At 35.2% G+C, this 18771-nt stretch overlaps 1 protein-coding gene across 12 annotated transcripts in view; it reads right to left on the reverse strand.

Moving 5' to 3' along the window:
• Nucleotides 1–18771, reverse strand: part of LOC114328660 (spectrin beta chain) — a 157295-nt gene that overhangs the window by 36856 nt on the left and 101668 nt on the right. For all 12 annotated transcript variants that reach the window (XM_028277665.2, XM_028277640.2, XM_028277647.2 and 9 more), the window contains 3 exons: nucleotides 9526–13661; nucleotides 8257–8656; nucleotides 108–916 (listed from right to left, as the gene is read on the reverse strand). In XM_028277665.2, the coding sequence (XP_028133466.2) occupies nucleotides 108–916; nucleotides 8257–8656; nucleotides 9526–13661 (5345 nt within the window). The remainder of the gene's footprint in view (nucleotides 1–107; nucleotides 917–8256; nucleotides 8657–9525; nucleotides 13662–18771) is intronic.

Raw genomic sequence — 18771 nt, forward strand, 5'->3', positions numbered from 1 at the left:
CGAAGTTATCACCTAACTTTATCCGCAAAAATCCACCTCTCACATCCACCTAAAAACAGATCCTTCCTGGTCTATTAAAGATTTATTAATAAACAATAAAAACATACCTGTTTTTCCACTATTCTGCTCAGTACATCCTTGCAATCATGGAAGAACTTGTGTAATTCTCTAGATGCAGCCAACATCTGTGTCCTAGTTTCGATCAACTCGAGTAGATCTTGCCAAGCTTCGTTCAAACCATCCTTCCATTCTGCTATCAATGCAGAATCCGAATGACCTGCAGCTATTAACTGATCGGCGACATCATTAACTGCAGCGACTCTCTCGCTTCCTATTGCTTCAGTGTCATGTGCGAACTCCTTAAAGCGTTCCCAAAGTAAAGTTACGTGATCGTAGTCTTGGCCTAATTCGTGGGAAGACGCTACTACCTCTCTATCTGCTATCCATTGCTCTAAATCTCCTACATCTCTGTTGAGTAAGAACAATTGTAATGCTTCGTCTAGTTTGGCTCTCCTTTCTCCCGCCAAATCCTTGAGGCCGGCGTACAACTTGTCTAACTGTGACTGTTTGACAGCTACTTGCTCAGCCAGCGGGTGACCTTCGGCAGCTAAAGCTCGTACAGTTTCTCCAAGAGATCTGATCGTATCCGCGTAAGCTTCGACTGCAGCTTCGAGGCTTTCGTGTTTCTTCATGCAGTTGCGCGCCGACGTTTCGTCTTTGCCTCGGTCTTCCACCATCATGTAAAGTTCTTGTTCGCTCATCCAGCTCTCGGCCTCATTGGCGTCGAACAGGTATTGTTGGGCTCTTTCGTTTCTAAGTAGGTTTTCTCTGCGTTTCTCGATGGCATCTTTGAGTTCTTGCCACGCTTTGTGAAGTTCATTTATTAGTCTGCTAAATTCGCCTGAGTCTTCATGGCCTAAAAATAAAATATATTAGTAGTGTTGAAACAATAAGTCCATCTGTAAAATGACAAAATTAACACCTAAATATCTGGCACGTTTGGTACATTCAGAGTCTTTTACGGTAGGTAAGGAATTAAGAAAATGGGACCTACTGTCCACAACTACATACATATTATATTTAACCTTATCGTAGAAGCCATCTTACGACAAAGTGGTGTAGAGACAGATGGTATAATATACTACAAGAGACAACAAGTTATCGCTTTTGCAGACGATATAGCATTGTTTGAAATTATTTAAACAATACTGAAAAAGTTTGGACTGTGCATAAACGAAAATAAAACAAAATATTTTGAGAAATGAGAGCAAGATTATATTATAGCATATAGTTTATAGAGAGCAAATACTTTAAGACACTGGAGCCCGAACATAACCTAAGAATAAGTAGTGGAAGTAAAGAATGTTGTTTTGAAAAAGTGGATCAAATTGATTACCTCGGTGTGACGATTACAAATAGAGCTGAAGAAGACGCTGAAATAGAAAATAGAATTACTAAAGGAAGTAAAGGAGTTTAGTAGTGTAGGAAACAGAGGTTGAACCTTGCAAAATGGACACAAGTCCGGTTTTATTTTTTTCTGATATATTAAGGGGTGCTTGTTATGAGACTAACTTTTTTTTTTTAATTTCGCCCCGGAACCCTCCTTTTCACCCCTTTAAAGGGGGTAATTTGTGGTTTTTGCGAAACGTAGCCCTTCCTGTACGTTTTGCAAAAAATTTACTTAATAGTAAAATGAAGAAGACTATATTTCCCGACAGCATATGTCTATCACCCACCGTTTAGCGGGGGAGGCGCCCCAAAGTTGACAAATTTTAAAAAAAGATGTTTAAAAAAAATATTTTTTTCTAACTGTAATGAAAATTAAGAAGAAACCCTGCGGCAATTAATCACAAATAAGTGCTGATTTTTTGGTATAGGTTTCACTTAAGGGCAATTGCAAATTTTTTAATTACAGGGTGTTACATTTTAAAAACCCCTTTTTTATACCACCTGTAGGCGAATTCTATAATTTTCGTTATTATCGCGAAAGCTAAGCTAAACGATAGCGAAGTTGATTTATGTTCATATTCTATAAGGTTAGTTTTCGCTTTCGCTTCGTTATCATAGCGGCATACGATAATATACGAGTTTAAACGACGTATGAATAAATAATTACGGCAACATTGCAAATATACGTGCAGGGAGTAAAAAAAAGAAGAAGTAAAGAAAGAAGAAGAGTAACTAGCAGTTACATGACGTATTTATATAACCTTATTAGCTTATAATCACAAGTTTGATTGCATTATTTCCTTGAATAACTATATTTTTATTATATTTTAATAAAAATGTTGCCGGTGCAATTTGTTCTATATTATGGAAAACTCGCGAAGAAACCATCTACGGTTAACGCGAGAGGAAAGCGGGCTCCTTCGAGATAGAAGTGACCCATTTGGTTTAACAGATATAAGGTTTATTGATATTTTTCCTTAAGCAAAGAACTAGTTCGATTCCTTTTTGATGAGCTACAGGAACTTACGGAAGATATGGTGTAAGAGCATCACGAATTCATTATCAACAAAAAACACAGAATTCTTGGGGAATCATCAACAACGAACAACCCGCTTAGCGCTTGCGCTTGTGTACCACGTGAAAATGATCGACCAATCACTATCGAAAGCGAAACGAAACGCAAGCCAAAAGTTATCGCTTTCGCTTTGTAATCGGCTTCGTGATCTGCTTCTCCGGTTCTTCCCGAATGAGCTTACAGAATAGCAAACCGTCGGATAACGAACGTAATTGTTTCGCGTTGATCTAACGAACGTAATTGAATCGGTCCCCTGAACCGCTTATGCTAGAGTAAAAAAACTTTCAGCGATTATCCATGTAGAGTTGGTGCAAAACCTCGTGAACCTTGAAAATGCGTATGTATAACCGAAATAAAATGAAGCCTAAAAACATACGACTATTTTATTTGCTGCGAATTGCGCGACAGGGTCCCATCTGCACCCTGATATTTTCAGTAATGTCGGATTCAATCGTTTCGTTCGTATATTGACGTCACCAAATGAATTAATTAGGTTCACGAGATTTTGTAACAGCAATACTGGTGTTATTTACAAACTTCTATAATGCACCCCATTTTTTTTTCCGAACCACCCCAAAAAAGGAGAATTAATAAAGAAAGTAATTTTCTTGGAATCTTTCACACACCATGCCCTTTATTAAAATGCTTCATATATCATTTTGTGCACGTTCTTATTACCCATGCATGGATACCAAAAGCGATTTCTTGATGCAACCCCTGTAGCAAAAAAAATAAAGGGAAGGTTTATGGACATATGCTCCATAAATAGGGTTTTTCATAAATATATATGATTATTGCAACATCCCTGCGGAAACTACCCCTATCCTTGAAAATAAACTGCAGAAACTACCCCTATCCCTTGGAGAGCATGTTTTTACGATTTTCTCATTACCTAGGCATTTTTTTAAAACAAAACTTATACAGAATTAAAGACCATTATTTTCTCTACAAATAAAGTCATGCATTTTTTTCGTATAAGCAGCCGTTGCGGCACAGTGGCGCCGTAAACCTCAGAAATGTTTTGGCGGGCTCCAGTTTTTGTTTTTTTTTTCGTCATCTATTCATTTTATTGATAACGTACTTACGGAAAATAAAAGAACACACTGTCTGATACACATTATTACCTATGCTTATTTTATTTTCTTTGCACCCTAAAGCCACAGTGGTGGCCCAAAATCAATTTTTGATTATTTTCTTTATTAATTCTCCTTTTTTGGGGTGATTCCGGGGAAAATATGGGGGTGCATTATACAAATTTGTAAATAACAACAGTACATGGATAATCGCTGAAAGTTTTTTTTACTCTAGAATAGGCGGTTCAGATGGTATAAAAAGGGGTTTTATAAAATGTAACACTCTGTAATTAAATAATTTGCAATTGCCCTTAAATGAAACCTATATCAAAAAATCAGCTACTTATTTGTGATTAATTGCAGCAGGGTTTCTTCTTAATTTTCATTACAGTTAGGGAAAAATATTTTTTTTAAAACATCTTTTTTAAAAATTTGTCAACTTCGGTGCCACCCCCGCTAAACGGTGGGTGATAGGCATATGCTGTCGGGAAATAAATAGTAGGAAATATCTTCATTTTACTATTAAGTAAATTTTTTGCAAAACGTACAAGAAGGGCTACGTTCCGCAAAAACCACAAATTTCTCTCTTTAAACGGGTGAAAAGGGGGGTTCCGGGGCGAATTTTTTTAAGAAAAAGTTAGTCTCATAATAAGCACCCCTTGATATACCAAAAAAAATAAAACACTTGCGTCCATTTTGCGAGGTTCAACCGCTGTTTCCTACACTATAGGAACACTAAACAAAATGATCAAAACTAAGTTAATATCCAGGAATAAAAAAAACAGGATTTGCAAAACGATTGTGCAACCTTCGGTTATGTATGGCAGCGAAATTTGAGTGATGTCAGAAAAATACACAGAAATTGGAAAAAAACGGCATTACGTAAACATGGAGAAGCAAATGACAATAAGGGCGGATGGAACAGAAGAACAAATATGATCGGGACACTCAAAGATTCAGGTAGACTACTTTTTTAGTTATTGTAGACCTATAAGAACAAAAATTACCTATTTCCTGCCTAGAGTTCGCGTCCGTTTTTTAATTATTATTAATTTAGTGCAAAAATCGCGATTTTTTCGATTTTTTGCACTCCATTGAAAACCTAAATAGTTGACATAAAATTACAAAATTTAATTTTTTAGAACATTAAAAAACCTTAAATGCCGATTTTTGAAAGTTAAAAAGTTAATTTGTTGCTACGCAAACTGCAAAATAAGTGAAAATCGTTATTTGTTAATAACTTTTACTAAAACTACCTTAGAACTTTAGTGTTTCACCGAAAGTTGGGTATTGGGGTACTTAACAAACAATTAAAATTTGAGACCGATCCATTAATTAGTTTAAGAGTTATTCTAATTGTTTATCCCAGAGGCCTTTATTTTGCAATAAGATAAGACAGAAAGTAACGAATTTTGTAGTTTATAAACATTTAGAATAACTTTAAAAAATTTTGGCCGTAGAAACAATCTTTTTATGTATTCGAAAAGATAGTATTTTAACACGAATTTTCAAATAAAAAAATTAACCTGGGTTCATTTGGGACAAAGTTAGCCATATGTTTTTTTAATTCACAGCTAATTTGTTTATAATAATTAAGGAATCTCATTACTGCCATTTTAAACAATAGGATTTGTATTTTTTCTTAAAAAATGTACACAAACATTGTACCTTCACAGCCCCCTCTACGATTTTTTAAAAATGTAGTTCAAACGATTACTAGGGGGAACCAACAAATCCACCGAGTTAAAATACCGAAAAAGCAATTTCAAACGAATATAATTTTCTGTATCTCCGGATCAGCTCAATGGATTTTGATCTTTCTTTTTTAATTTGTATGTAATTTCTACGTACATTACAAATATGCAATTTGTTTAAACAATTCTTGAAAAAATATTTTTTTAATCATAGTATCATTAATGATCATAGAAAAGGTAAAAGTACACTTTAATAAATAAACGATTTTTTTAGATAATTATTTATTGAAGATAATTTATTTATTAAAGTAACTTTTTCTATGATTAATAACGATAGTATGATTAAAATCATGGATTTTTGGGAAAAATTATTTTTTCAAAAAATGTTTAAACAAATTAGACTGTTTATTAATTAATAAATGTCTAGACAAATTGCATATTTATAATGTAAAGAAAAATTACATACAAATTAAAAAAGAACGATCAAAATATATTCAGTAGATCCCGAAATATAGAAAATGATAGTAGTTTTAAGTTGCCTTTTTTAGTTTTGGAACTCGTGCGTTTGTCGGCTCCCAGCTCCCCCTTCACTTACCACGACTAGTCACCAATTGAACTACATTTTTAATAATTCGTGTAAAATGCCAGCTGTTCTAATCTGTAAAATGATTTTTTCTACGGACAATATTTTTAAAGTTATTCTAAATGTTTATAAACCACAAAATTTCACAAATTTGGCATTAGGATTTTTGACTATATTAGATAATTTTTTTATCTTTTATTAGTACATTTTGATAACATCAGTTTTCTACTTTCATTTGGCCTACTCAGAATTGCCCTATCTTCATTATTTTCTGTCTTGTGTTATTGCAAAATAAAGGTCTCTGGGATAAACAATTAGAATAACTCTAAAACTAATTAATGGATCGGTCTCAAATTTTGAGGGTTTGTTAAGTACCCCAATACCCAACTTTGGGTGAAACACTAAAGTTTTAAGGTAGTTTTAGTAAAAGTTATTAACAAATAACTATTTTAACTTATTTTGCAGTTTGCGTAGCAACAAATTAACTTTTTAACTTTCAAAAATCGGCACTTTGAAGGTTTTTTAATGTTCTACTAAATAATTAAATTTTGTAATTTTATAATCAAGTATATTCAAATGGGAAATAAGCCACAATTTTACCTAAAAATGATTTTATTAACGTTTCGACGCCCAAGTCGGGTGTCGTTGTCAAAATACAAAATAATATTAAATAAACAAAAATGTTGTTGCTTAGTAAAAAATTCTTCTAATAATTTATTTAATCTGACTCATTTATATCGGCAATTCAGACACGTATTATACATTTTAAAGTAGACGACTTTAAAAATGATATTGCCAATATTGATGAGTTGCGTTCCTGGGACGACTTTACTAAAAGATAGTTAATTCGATTACATGAAATCAATCCCAACTCAAGAATAGCCGCCACAAAAAATCATAGCATGTGATCTGTCTTTAAAAAGACAACCAAATGCAACGGTGGTACTGAAATTCTCGCGTTAGAGATTCCATAGTAAATCACGAGGGAAAACCAGGAAAAACCTCGTGATACTATCCCGACATCGCAAGTATTTGGGTTTACATTTAGTTTACTCTCAAAACTAATACCAAATTCTGACTTGATATTTTAAATTTTAAATAATACTAAAATACTAAATATGTACTAACTCGATATGTTACTGATTTACTAATTGTGGTATTTTCTTTCTATTGACTTCCTCCTTTAGTATGGGTAACCACATCCTACTGCATTCTACCGAGGAATTTGTGACACAATTGGTTTCATTTAGCATAATTAGAGCCGCTTCTTTGATTTTTCTCTTTTTACTATCTGTATCGCAAATTGCTCGGTAGAATGCAGTAGGATGTGGTTACCCATACTAAAGCAGGAAGTCAATAGAAAGAAAATACCACAATTAGTAAATCAGTAACATATCGAGTTAGTACATATTTAGTATTTTAGTATTATTTAAAATTTAAAATATCAAGTCAGAATTTGGTATTAGTTTTGAGAGTAAACTAAATGTAAACCCAAATACTTGCGATGTCGGGATAGTATCACGAGGTTTTTCCTGGTTTTCCCTCGTGATTTACTATGGAATCTCTAACGCGAGAATTTCAGTACCACCGTTGCATTTGGTTGTCTTTTTAAAGACAGATCACATGCTATGATTTTTTGTGGCGGCTATTCTTGAGTTGGGATTGATTTCATGTAATCGAATGAACTATCTTTTACTAAAGTCGTCCCAGGAACGCATCAATATTGGCAATATCATTTTTAAAGTCGTCTACTTTAAAATGTATAATACGTGTCTGAATTGCCGATATAAATGAGTCAGATTAAATAAATTATTAGAAGAATTTTTTACTAAGCAACAACATTTTTGTTTATTTAGTATTATTTTGTATTTTGACAACGACACCCGACTTGGGCGTCGAAACGTTAATAAAATCATTTTTAGGTAAAATTGTGGCTTATTTCCCATTTGAATATACTTGATTATAAAAATGCCACAAGAAAATAGCTTCAGAACAACATTGTAATTTTATGTCAACTATTTAGTTTTTGAAAGAGGTGCAAAAAATCGAAAAAATCGCGATTTTTGCACTAAATTGTTAATAATTAAAAACGGACGCAAACTCTAGGCAGGAAACAGGTAGGTTTTTTCCCTATAGGTCTACAATAACTAAAAAAGTAGTCAGCTATCGAGTGTCCCGAACATGGTCTATTTCTAGCTTATTACCCTGGAGTATGAAACTAATGGAACTCTACAATGAATCAAGCATAATTACGTTTGGTATATAGTTTGACAGATAACAGATAGATGAGTTATGTTGTTGAATCTGTTATGTTGAGGGAAGTATTTTTTGTGGAAACGAACCAGTATTTTTTAAATAATATAATATTATGTTCAAACTAACCTTCATCTATTAGTTTCTGTCCATTATTACAAACTGTGTTGATCCTAGGTTCGTGATTATCTACTTCTGTCTGTAACGATTGATTCTTCTTCTCTAACATATGCACCTGGAAAAGACTGTTTCCGTATTCTGTAGACAAAGCCTGAGGCATCTTTTCGGCTATCCACAAAAGTTCGTCCTCGACGTCTCGCCTGAACTGTAAGGCTTCCTTCTTCTTTTCCAACACCCTCTGTCTTTCGATGAGCGGTTCTTTGAGTTGCGCGAAACGTTGTTCCACCTTCTTCTTCTTGACTTTGATTTCTTCCATGTCTTTTTCGGGAGCAGCGGTCTCCAGATGCTTGGTTTGTTTCTCGAGTTCTCCAACTTGGCGGGCTTTGACGGCCATTTGGGTCTCGATCATCTAAAAAATATTAGGTATTAGAGTTTAAGTAATAGGCTATTGATTATGTATTTTAGAAAGGAACTACAACGTTAACGGTGTTTTATTGTTTCATATAGTCAATGGACCTCTAAATATAAATAAATCGCGGAGTGCTACCATTTAAATGGGTGCGTTTTTGAGAAAGGGATGAATTAGTCCCTAGGCACAGGGCGAATTAGGGTGAGCTATATGCGCTTTTGGTACAAACACGTCTAAAGGAAAACTGTTCCAGGTTAAATTTACTATCAAAAATCACGTTTTAACCCTCGTAAAGCGGTGCTTAGATTCTTACGCAAACGACGGTGCGGGGTGCATTTGCACCCCATCCGTATATCCATTGTTTTTCATATGTGAACGTCGGGGAAATTGATTTGAAAGATAAATAGGAGTTGCTTATTAAACTATGATACATAATTTTACAAAGTACTCATTTCTTTTTTCTGTGACATAAGTAACACCGACCTTGTCCCGTAGCTCTGTTAGCTCCAGGTGGAACATCCGAAACGTCCAATTCGGGATATGAAATTTTCATCATATTATGCACCCTACCGTCATTTTTCCAAAAAAACACTTAAATGCAAAGAGTTTTAAATGCTGTAATGGGCGGAGTGCGTTTAGAATTGAATTTAATGCGAATAAAAAAATGGACAAAAATAATAAAAAAATTATTAAAAAAGATAGGTGAGAAAAACGAGGTCTGGGGTGCACCCGCACCCCGCACCGCCTTACGAAGGTTAAAGTCAAAAATATTTTCTTTTACAAAAATATATTCAAAAGAAAAGCAAGAAAAAAAAACACGAAAACACGTCTATATATTTTAAGAAAATAATAGTAAAACAATTACGTACCTGTTGTTTTTGCATGAGAATGTTGACGGAGGCCAGATCGGCACCAGTGTCGTCACTTTCGATTTGTTTTTCGAGATCGTTCATCCAGGAGTCGATATCGTCGCAAGTTTGGTGGATAAGTACTTCGCGGTTAGCGTCAAACAGGCGTTCGCCCTTCTCTTTCGTCGTTTGCTCCAAAACATCGAACTGATCTACCATATCTTCGATCTTTGGTTGAATGTGACTAGCATATTCTGGTTTCTCTTTAGCCAATTCTTCGGCGGCCTTCTGGAGGTTGTGAAGGCGTTCTTTGTTAGCACCAATCTCGGCTTCGAAAGCTTGATGCCTTGTCCATTTAGAGTGAACAGTCTTGGCTGATCTGTAGGTTTCGTCTTGAGCTGTGATGTGTTTTTCTTGAATCCATTCGCCCAATTCATCGCAATCTCGTAAGAACTGCTGTAGCTCCAATTGATCTCTAAGTCTTTCCAGGAGTGCCTGAGCTTTCTCTCTGTTGGCCATTCTACGTTCATCGATATTGTCAGCTCTTTTAGTGATTTTATCTCCAGCGAAGTGCCCTTCATCGCCCAATCTTCTTGAGAATTCTACAACGCCATTGATTTTGTCATCATTAGCTTCCATGGTAGCGAGGAATGCTTCATGGCGTTTAAGTGAGTTCTCAGCTTGTTCAAGAGTTGTTGGACTCTCATCTTTCGCCAAAGTGTGTTCTTGTTGGTTGAGGATAACTTCTGCTTGTCTGGCATCTCTGTCGAGTAATTGCAAACTGAGTGATTGAGAAAGGAGCTGCTGTCTGTTCTCCCACATTTGATGAATTTCGTCCCATCCATCTTTCAGCGCCTTTAGACGTTCCCTCAAGAACATATACTGTGGATCGTCTTGAGTACTTGGCTCTGCCGTAATTCTCTCTCCATACTCCATCATCTTTGTGTAATCAGGTGTGTAGTTGTCAATCTCTTCTCTAATAGCTTGGTGTTGAGAGAGTAGTTTCTCGGCATCGGAAAGAGAGCTTGGAGTATCTTCAGAGGCGATATCTGTTTGAGTTTTGCTAAGCCAGGCTTGGAAGTGATCCAAATCACGAAGGAATCTGTGGAGATCACCAGCTTCTTCGAGTTTAGAGTCTCTTTCTTTCAACATTTGAGTCAACGTCTCCCAAATGACCTGAATTTGTGTAATACGTTCTCTAATAACAGCTGCTTCTTCGGGATGTTCATCAGCGATACTATCAGCTTCTTTTTGAAGAGCAGTGAGTTTAGCTTGAATAGCTGCCAAATCTCGTTCCATTCCTGAGAGACGACGTTGAAGAGTCATAATACCTGTAAGATCCATCTCCAAACTGTCTGTTGTTTGTAATATTCTAACTTTGTCTTCAATCCAAGTAGTAGTTTCGCGGCATTCGATGTGGAAGGTTTGAACGCCATGAGCAGAGTTAAGTTCTTCTTTTTTAGCTTCAGCTTTTTCTCGTAATTCAGCCCATTTCTGGTTAAGGTGATTTTGCCTGGCAGTGATTTCTTCTGAATTAGGATGCTCAACGTGCAATAATTGACGTGCTAATTGGTTGACTACAGCTACGCGGGAAGCATTACTGTTCATTTCTTTCTCGAAGCCGTCATAACGATGTTTCATAATTTCAACATCTTCAATATCTCTAGCAGGAATCATCGTTTGTAACATACGATCCTTTTCGTTGATCCATTGCTCAACTCCATCACTTTCTGAAAGAAGTTTGTATAGCGAAAGAGCATCAAGCAAGCGTTGCTTTCTAAGTTTGGCCAATTCCAATAATTCTTTGTATCGGTTATCGATGGAAGCAAGTCTTTTATTGACTTCTGGTGAATTAGCTACTTCTGGTCCCAAAGCTTCTGCTTGTTGGTGAAGGGCGTCAATGACACTAACATAGTTCTTAAGTTCTTCGGTAACATCCTTGTGTTTCTTGAGCAGAGATTGTGCGTTACCCTCATTTTGTCCAACGTCTTCACTAGATACCAGTCTTAAGGTATCTAACATCCAAATATCAATATCATCAGCATCAGCGAACAGTTGGTGGTAGTCTACAGCTTCTTCTAATCGCTTTCTACGGTAGGCTGCTAAATCTAGAAGGTGCTTCCATGCGTCACGGATTTCATTTAGCCTTTCTTGGATCTTTTCCGCACCAAAGTGGCCTCCGTTGATGAGTTCTTCACCAACCCCGAGGGCCGCCTCTAACTGCGACTCATGAGAAGATAGTTCGTTTTCAAGGATCTTATGTTTGCTAAGCAGTAGGTTGACTGTGGTAAGGTCGTGACCAATATCTGATGTAGAAACAATTTGTTCTTTTTCTTTAATCCAGTTATCTTCATCAGCCATATCCCAATAGAACTGCCACAATTTCTTGCTTTCTTCAAGGCGGGTTCTTCTTTCAACGGCAAGTCTTACTAACTGAGCGTAAGCTTCTTCTAATTGTTGGACACGTTCTAATACTAAGGCAGGATCGCATGGTCTATATCCTTCTTCGTTTTCAATATCGACGAATCTCTGTGACTGACTAGCGACTGCTTTTACTCTGTCGCCGAGAATGTTAATGTCAGCTTCAAGTAGATTGTGCTTTTGAAGTAAGTCTTCCACGCCCATCAGATGTTTGCCGTAATCGTCAGTAAGGAGACGTTGTTTCAATTCCTCCATGGCATCTAGAATATGTAGCATTTCTTGGAAGTTCTGTTGTAGTTGAAGTGATATATCTAGACGAATTCTACGTGCTTTAAGCAATTCCAATAAGTAATTCCATAGTCTAAGAACGTTTTCTTTTCTGGCATTGATTCTTTCCATATCGTGGTAATTTTCAGCTTCCAATTCTCCAGCCACTGATACAACAGCTTGTACTCTTTCTTCGTATGCAAATATGTCGGTTTCAATAGCTTCGTGTTTCTTGGCTGCAGCTTCGACGGCTGCCAATTCTTGGCCGAAGTTATCTTGAGACACCAACCTTTGGTTTTCGCTTAACCAAGTTTCTCTCATGCTTGCCTTTCGGTTAAATCTGGCAGCTAGTTGTTCAAGTTTTTCTTGGCGGATAAGTTCTTCTCTCAACGCCAGCTCTCTTTCGTGTTCGGATTTTTCTAGTCTTTCCCAAGCTCTGTTGATATCTGATATCATCTTACCTTCCTTAGGAGTGTAAGGTCGTTGATTGTTAGCTCTCATTTTTGATTGGAGTGTGAAGAGCAGAATTTCTAAGTTACCTTTCTCGACGAACTTTGGTGGTTTCTCTACAATACGGTAGTTATTGAATTGGCCTAGTTGAGCTTGAACGCCAGCTAAACTATTAGCGAAATTTCTATCACCTAGAGCTACTATTGTTGCTTCGATCCATGCAAGCAGATCGCTGGTTAAGGATTCGTATTCTTTGATCATTCGTTCGTTCTCCATAGCTATACCTACTACTTTACCGATACGTTTTCCTTGAACGGTTTCTTGCTTCATCTTGCTGAAGTAGTGATAGTAAGTAACTACATAAGTGATGATGGATTTTTCGTCTGGTTGTTCTACAAAAACGTCTTCAGCGTCTAATAATTTGGTGAGGCCTAGTTTGTCTTCGGCTACGTTAAAAGCATTATTGAGATTGTGGATGGGGTTAGATTTGGACAACTTTTCGAATTGAATAAGATCTGGACGATGCTTGTGAATAAGAGCGTTGAAAGCAAGACCGTCACGCCAAGATGTTGTGAAGTTTCTAACGTTAACATTATTATAACCTGCAGTCTTCATTTGACACCACAACAGAAGTGCGTCCTTAGCAGACTTAGTTTCTTGATTATCAGTTTCTTCTATTGTGATGTCTTGAATTTGGAAGCGAAGGATGATGGTCCATATCAGACCCAAGGAGAGGCGGGGATTCCCGTCTACTATGTCGTGGGATCCCATATTTTCTAAATGAACGCGCTGTTCTCTTAGGAATTGTAACGCTTTGTCTACGTTCTCTAGGCAGTGGATACGCATTTTTCCTTTCGTAGGGCGAGGCAGTCGTTCTCCTGACAGTACTTCTAGGAGTTTTATTAAGTTCTTGCCGTCTCTCATGTCGATGTAAAGGTCGGAGATACGGGCGTTCACTCGGACCAAGTGTGAGTTCACCCATTTTTGGAACGTTTTCTTTTGGACGCTTTCTCTTTCGTCTGAAAACAAAAAAATGTATGAAAACCATGAAACCTAAAAATTGTAATGGAAAACAAAAACAACAGTTTGATAGCCGCATGAACATTAACACACTTCATATACACGCACTCCCACTACCTACCACTTCCATTCGATGTGCGATGGAAATGAATCACCGGCAATAATATAAAACGACTTTCGCCACGATAGAGAGGAGAGTTCTACCGGAGAATTGATCTGGTAATAACTCCATTGCCCAAAGAGTGTTGACTGGAGGCCAATTGCCTCTGCTGAAGGATTTATTTAGTAGCGGTTTAAGAGCTCAAACCGGGCTGATTTAAGGCCAAACCGTCCACCGCGGCGACCAAGTATTGATTAATCGCTTTTCCGTTTCTTACCGGATCGAGTATTGATTGATCCGTTCCACCTCTAATCCTGTACCAGCACCGAATCATTCTATCTCCTTGATGTGGATGGGTATACGGTATACTAAATACACATCGTATTGTCGCGGTTTTTTGTTTTCGACGGGGGATCGTTGCGTCGTCAGGACTGAATATTGCTTTTTATTATTTGGAGATAATTTTATTTCTGATATTTATTTATTAAGAATACATTTTTATTTAAATTAAACTTGTGTATTACCGAGTCTGGTGTCTAACACAGCTACTCATTACAAACACTAGGTTTAAATCAGTAGGAAACTTTATTATGAATTATTTTAGGACAAAATGGAGTGGATTAATGATCACCTCGCAAAACTATAATTATGAGCAACACTCCTTTGTGTCTCTGCGGCATAATTTTACATATTTAACATATATGTTTTGCTGTATATTTATTTTTGGATATATAGGTATGTACAATAATATATTTCTTTATTAATAATACAAAGTAGTCATCTGTACCATAGTTTTTTGCAATATATATTTTTTTAAATGTATCTTTACCACAAAAAAGGTTCGAGCGTTCGTTATATGTTTTATAAATCTTTCAAAATGTTTTCAATGTATACCTGCAGACCAGCTTCTCTATTTACCCAATATTCGACGTGGTAACATGATCTGACACCTGCATAATATATTCGCGTTAAGGTTTTAATAGCCAGTCGTCAAATATCTTCATTTCTTTTGAATATGTAACTGTAAGCCATATATCACACACCTGCACTTTTTCATCATTCTATTTTTAGTAAACGGTAGATTATATTGGTACCTACTTTGAAGAAGATTTATTAATCAGAGTCTATATAATCAATCACTTAAAAGTTTGGCTCTCGTCTTGTGTTGAGCACAATACAATTAAAAACATTTTTAAGTAGTCACGAAATCTTGGCAGTTGGAAAAAAACTCAAGGTGGACACACTTAACGAAAAAATTAAAATATAAAAAAATACTTCAAAGAAAAATTGTTTCACAGTGGAAAATAGGGCACGAAACTTTTTTAATAAATCTGTTTTTAAAGGTTACGGTAATAGTGAAGTATTTTATAATTATATGAGCATGTTAATCGACGTTTATGGCCTTATCGCGTGTTAGCATTCGTATTTGATGTATTGACACAGATTTATCATATATGATTGAAAATTCAATATCGCTATATAAATTTCACAGAAAATAATATGAAGTTGTCAGTACCTACTAACAGAGATTGTCCACAGAAAATACATCCATACATGAACGTGGAAAATACCAGGAACCAACGAAACCCATCAAATTGACCATTATTCTCATCTCAAAAACATACATAACTAATGTCAGAACATAATATACAGGGTGTCCAGAAACTCTACCGACAAACGAAGACAGGAGATTCCTCAGATAATTTTAAGACAATTTAACCCAATTCATCTAGTCCGAAAATGCTTTCTAAAGGAGCTAGAGCTATTTAAAGATGGCGTCTGGTAGTTAGTTTTTCTTAAATATCTCCAGAACGCTTCTATTTAGAAAGACGAAAATTGGTACACATATTTATCTTCCAGAGATAAATCGATTTCATCTATTGCAAATTTCTAGCACCGACCATAGGCGTCCGTTTTGGGTAGGGCAACAGTTATATTATCGCATAACTTTTTTGTTTTTAATTTTTAAGTATGGATTATTAAAATGTAAGGTATTATAGTACTAAAAGGTACTCTTACTTTAAGTCGATAGGATACACCGTTTTCTAGAAAAATCGATTTGAAAATTTCTCGTTTTTTGAATATAAAAAAAAATCAAAAAAACTATTTAGATAAACGAAAACTAGTATGTACGTTTATTTATATTCCAGAGGTGAATGGATTTCATTAATTTCGAATTTCTAGTACCGGTCATATGCGTCCGTTTTGGGTAGGTCAACGGCTATTGTATCGCATAACTTTTTTGTCTTTAATTTTTAAGAATTTTTGACAATAAATTATTAAATTATGAGGTATTCTAGTACTAAAAGTTACTCTTGCTTTAAGTTGGTAAAACACACCTTTTTTTTGAAATTTTTTTTCAAATTCAGGAAACGAAAAATTATCAAATCGATTTTTCTAGAAATCGGTGTGTCCTACCGACTTAAAGCAAGAGTACCTTTTAGTACTAGAATAGCTCACAATTTAATAATCCAGTATCAAAAATGCTTAAAAGTTAAAGACAAAAAAGTTATGCGATAAAATAACTGTTGCCGCACCCAAAACGGACGCCTAAGACAAGACTGGTACTAGAAATTCACAATGGATGGAATCGATTTACCTGTGGAAGATAAATAAGTGTACCAATTTTCGTTTTTCTAACTAGAAGCGTTCTGGAGGTATTTAAGAAAAACTAATTACAAGACGCCATCTTCAAAGAGCTCTAGTCTAGCTCTCTTAGGAAGCATTTTCGGACTGGGTGAATTTGGCTAAATTGTCTTAAAATTATCTGAGGAATCTCCTGTCTTCGTTTGTCGATCACTATCTTGTGGGGGCACAATTGCGGCAAAAAAGCGACAATGGCAAAAGAGACAAATAGCCGAATTCAAAAATAAAATGTTGAACGATTCAAAAACCCAACAAAGAAACAAGAATACCAAAATGCTTATAAATGCAAATAAAACTTAGCGAAACTAGAGAGGAAGATACTGCAGAGTCAGAGGAGGAATGGTGACAATTAAAAACAATAGAAACGGAAACTGCAGAGGAGACTTTCGGAAAAGCCAAGAGACAAAGAAATGCGGAATGGTATGATGATGAATGCAGAACTGCAGTAGATAAAAAAATGCAAGCTTTACTTAATTTGAAACTGGAAAATATCCCAAATATTTAATCCAGTACTGTTAAACAAAAATTTTGTCTACAAATTTTGATTTGGAAAAGCTGATTTTTATATATTTTGCTTTGATGAAAAACTTTTTTTGTGTTTGTCAAGATCCATCACATTTATCAATCAAGAACTTGTTAGCAAACTTGAAGCGGATAAAGTATGTCTTTCCGATATTAGCGGCTTTTCGATTTTCCGCCCTATTGGTGCGAATGTAGGTCAAGTTTTTTTCGATGTTCTTTGAAGTAATCCATAAAAAAGAATATTTAACGAACTTTTTTTAGACTTTTCCTATCTATTTCCTTAGGCTGTATATTTTTAATATTAATTGCATTATTTACGTAAGAATAATGTCCTTTTTAAGAAGGGATAGTCTCGAGTTATCGAATATATAAAAATACCCTAAAATTTCTAGTCAGTTAATTACCTTTGTCGTTCATAAATATGTTTAGTTTATATAGCTATTTGTATAACAAGGGAGGAAAGTGCTACTTTTCCTCCTGAGAATGAAGTATAATCATTCAAGGGAGGAAAAGGCACTTTACTCCCATGTTATACATATTATGATTTTTCCACCTTCCTCAAATATCAAGTAATTTTTTCATTTTTAAATAATTTATTTATGTAATCATTGTATGATTATTAATTGTAAACATTATTAATGTAAATTAATCATTAATGTAAACATTGTTAAATCAAAATAACAATTTACTGTTTTTTATCATTCTACAAAATACAAGGTGTTCTATAAATAAACGTTAAAGTGTATTGGGACCGTGCAAGTTCGGAAAAGCGACACCTGGTTTCATAGCTCGGCAACATTTTTCGCACTTTTAATTATATTAGCCAACATATGGGTCTTGGTTACTGGACAATTGTCAAGCCCAAGCCCAAAAAAATTATAAGAAGAAAAAGTAATATTAAGGTTATGTTATTAAAAGATAAACAATTGTATGTAGTAAATAAAATTAATTATTATTAAAATGCACTACAACAAGCAAAATACAATTAATTAAATTTACTTTTATATAATAATATCATATCAATATTGTGCAGCAACATATAATTTTTCTTCTTCATTGACACTAGATATGAAATATACGTCAATTTGACAATTTCAATTGACAATGAATGATTTAAGAAAGTTGCAAGATTTCTCTGCTATTCGCGCACGATCGTTTCTCGTATGCACAATAGATACTTACGTAATAGATAATAGAATATTGTACAGTGCGTCAATAAGTTATTTCATCAATGACATTCCATGACGTCACTTTTACTTTTCCTCCCTAGGGAGGAAAAGTGCTTTTACTCCCTAGGGAGGAAAAGTACGAGTTTGCTCCCTACAATTAGGCCAGGAAAAGTATACTTTCGGTAGAGGTAGGTGGAAAAATATGTTTTATTTGAAATACTGGTAAGTCCTCTAATTGGATCGAAATAATAATACGAAAATAAAATTTCAAATCTACAGATTATTTTTGTCTGTTCGTGTTTGTCCAGTCTTAGAATGAAAAAAGCTACTATAGAAACGAACCCGAGCTCTTCGCCTTGTCTAATAATTGTCTTATCACATATTATATTATTCGAGATCTTTCTTGTCTAAAACCGATTTGATATTCTCGCTATTATTTAATCCAGTTAATTATTCAGTTCAAGAGAAAAAATATGGGTATTATAAGGTTTCCCAGGTAAAGTTCTGCAAGCAAACTAAGAGAGTCATTAATACTCAGCTCAACGGGTGCTATTCTTCAAGGTGTGAGATTCTATCAACAAGGGATCTACCTGCTTTATGGAATGATCCCTTGTTTATTTAAGTACACATTTCTATCAATAGTACCCCGAGGAGCTGAATATTAATGACTCT

Source organism: Diabrotica virgifera, chromosome 3 (genome assembly GCF_917563875.1).
Source record: "Diabrotica virgifera virgifera chromosome 3, PGI_DIABVI_V3a".
Taxonomy (NCBI): Eukaryota; Metazoa; Arthropoda; class Insecta; order Coleoptera; family Chrysomelidae; genus Diabrotica; species Diabrotica virgifera.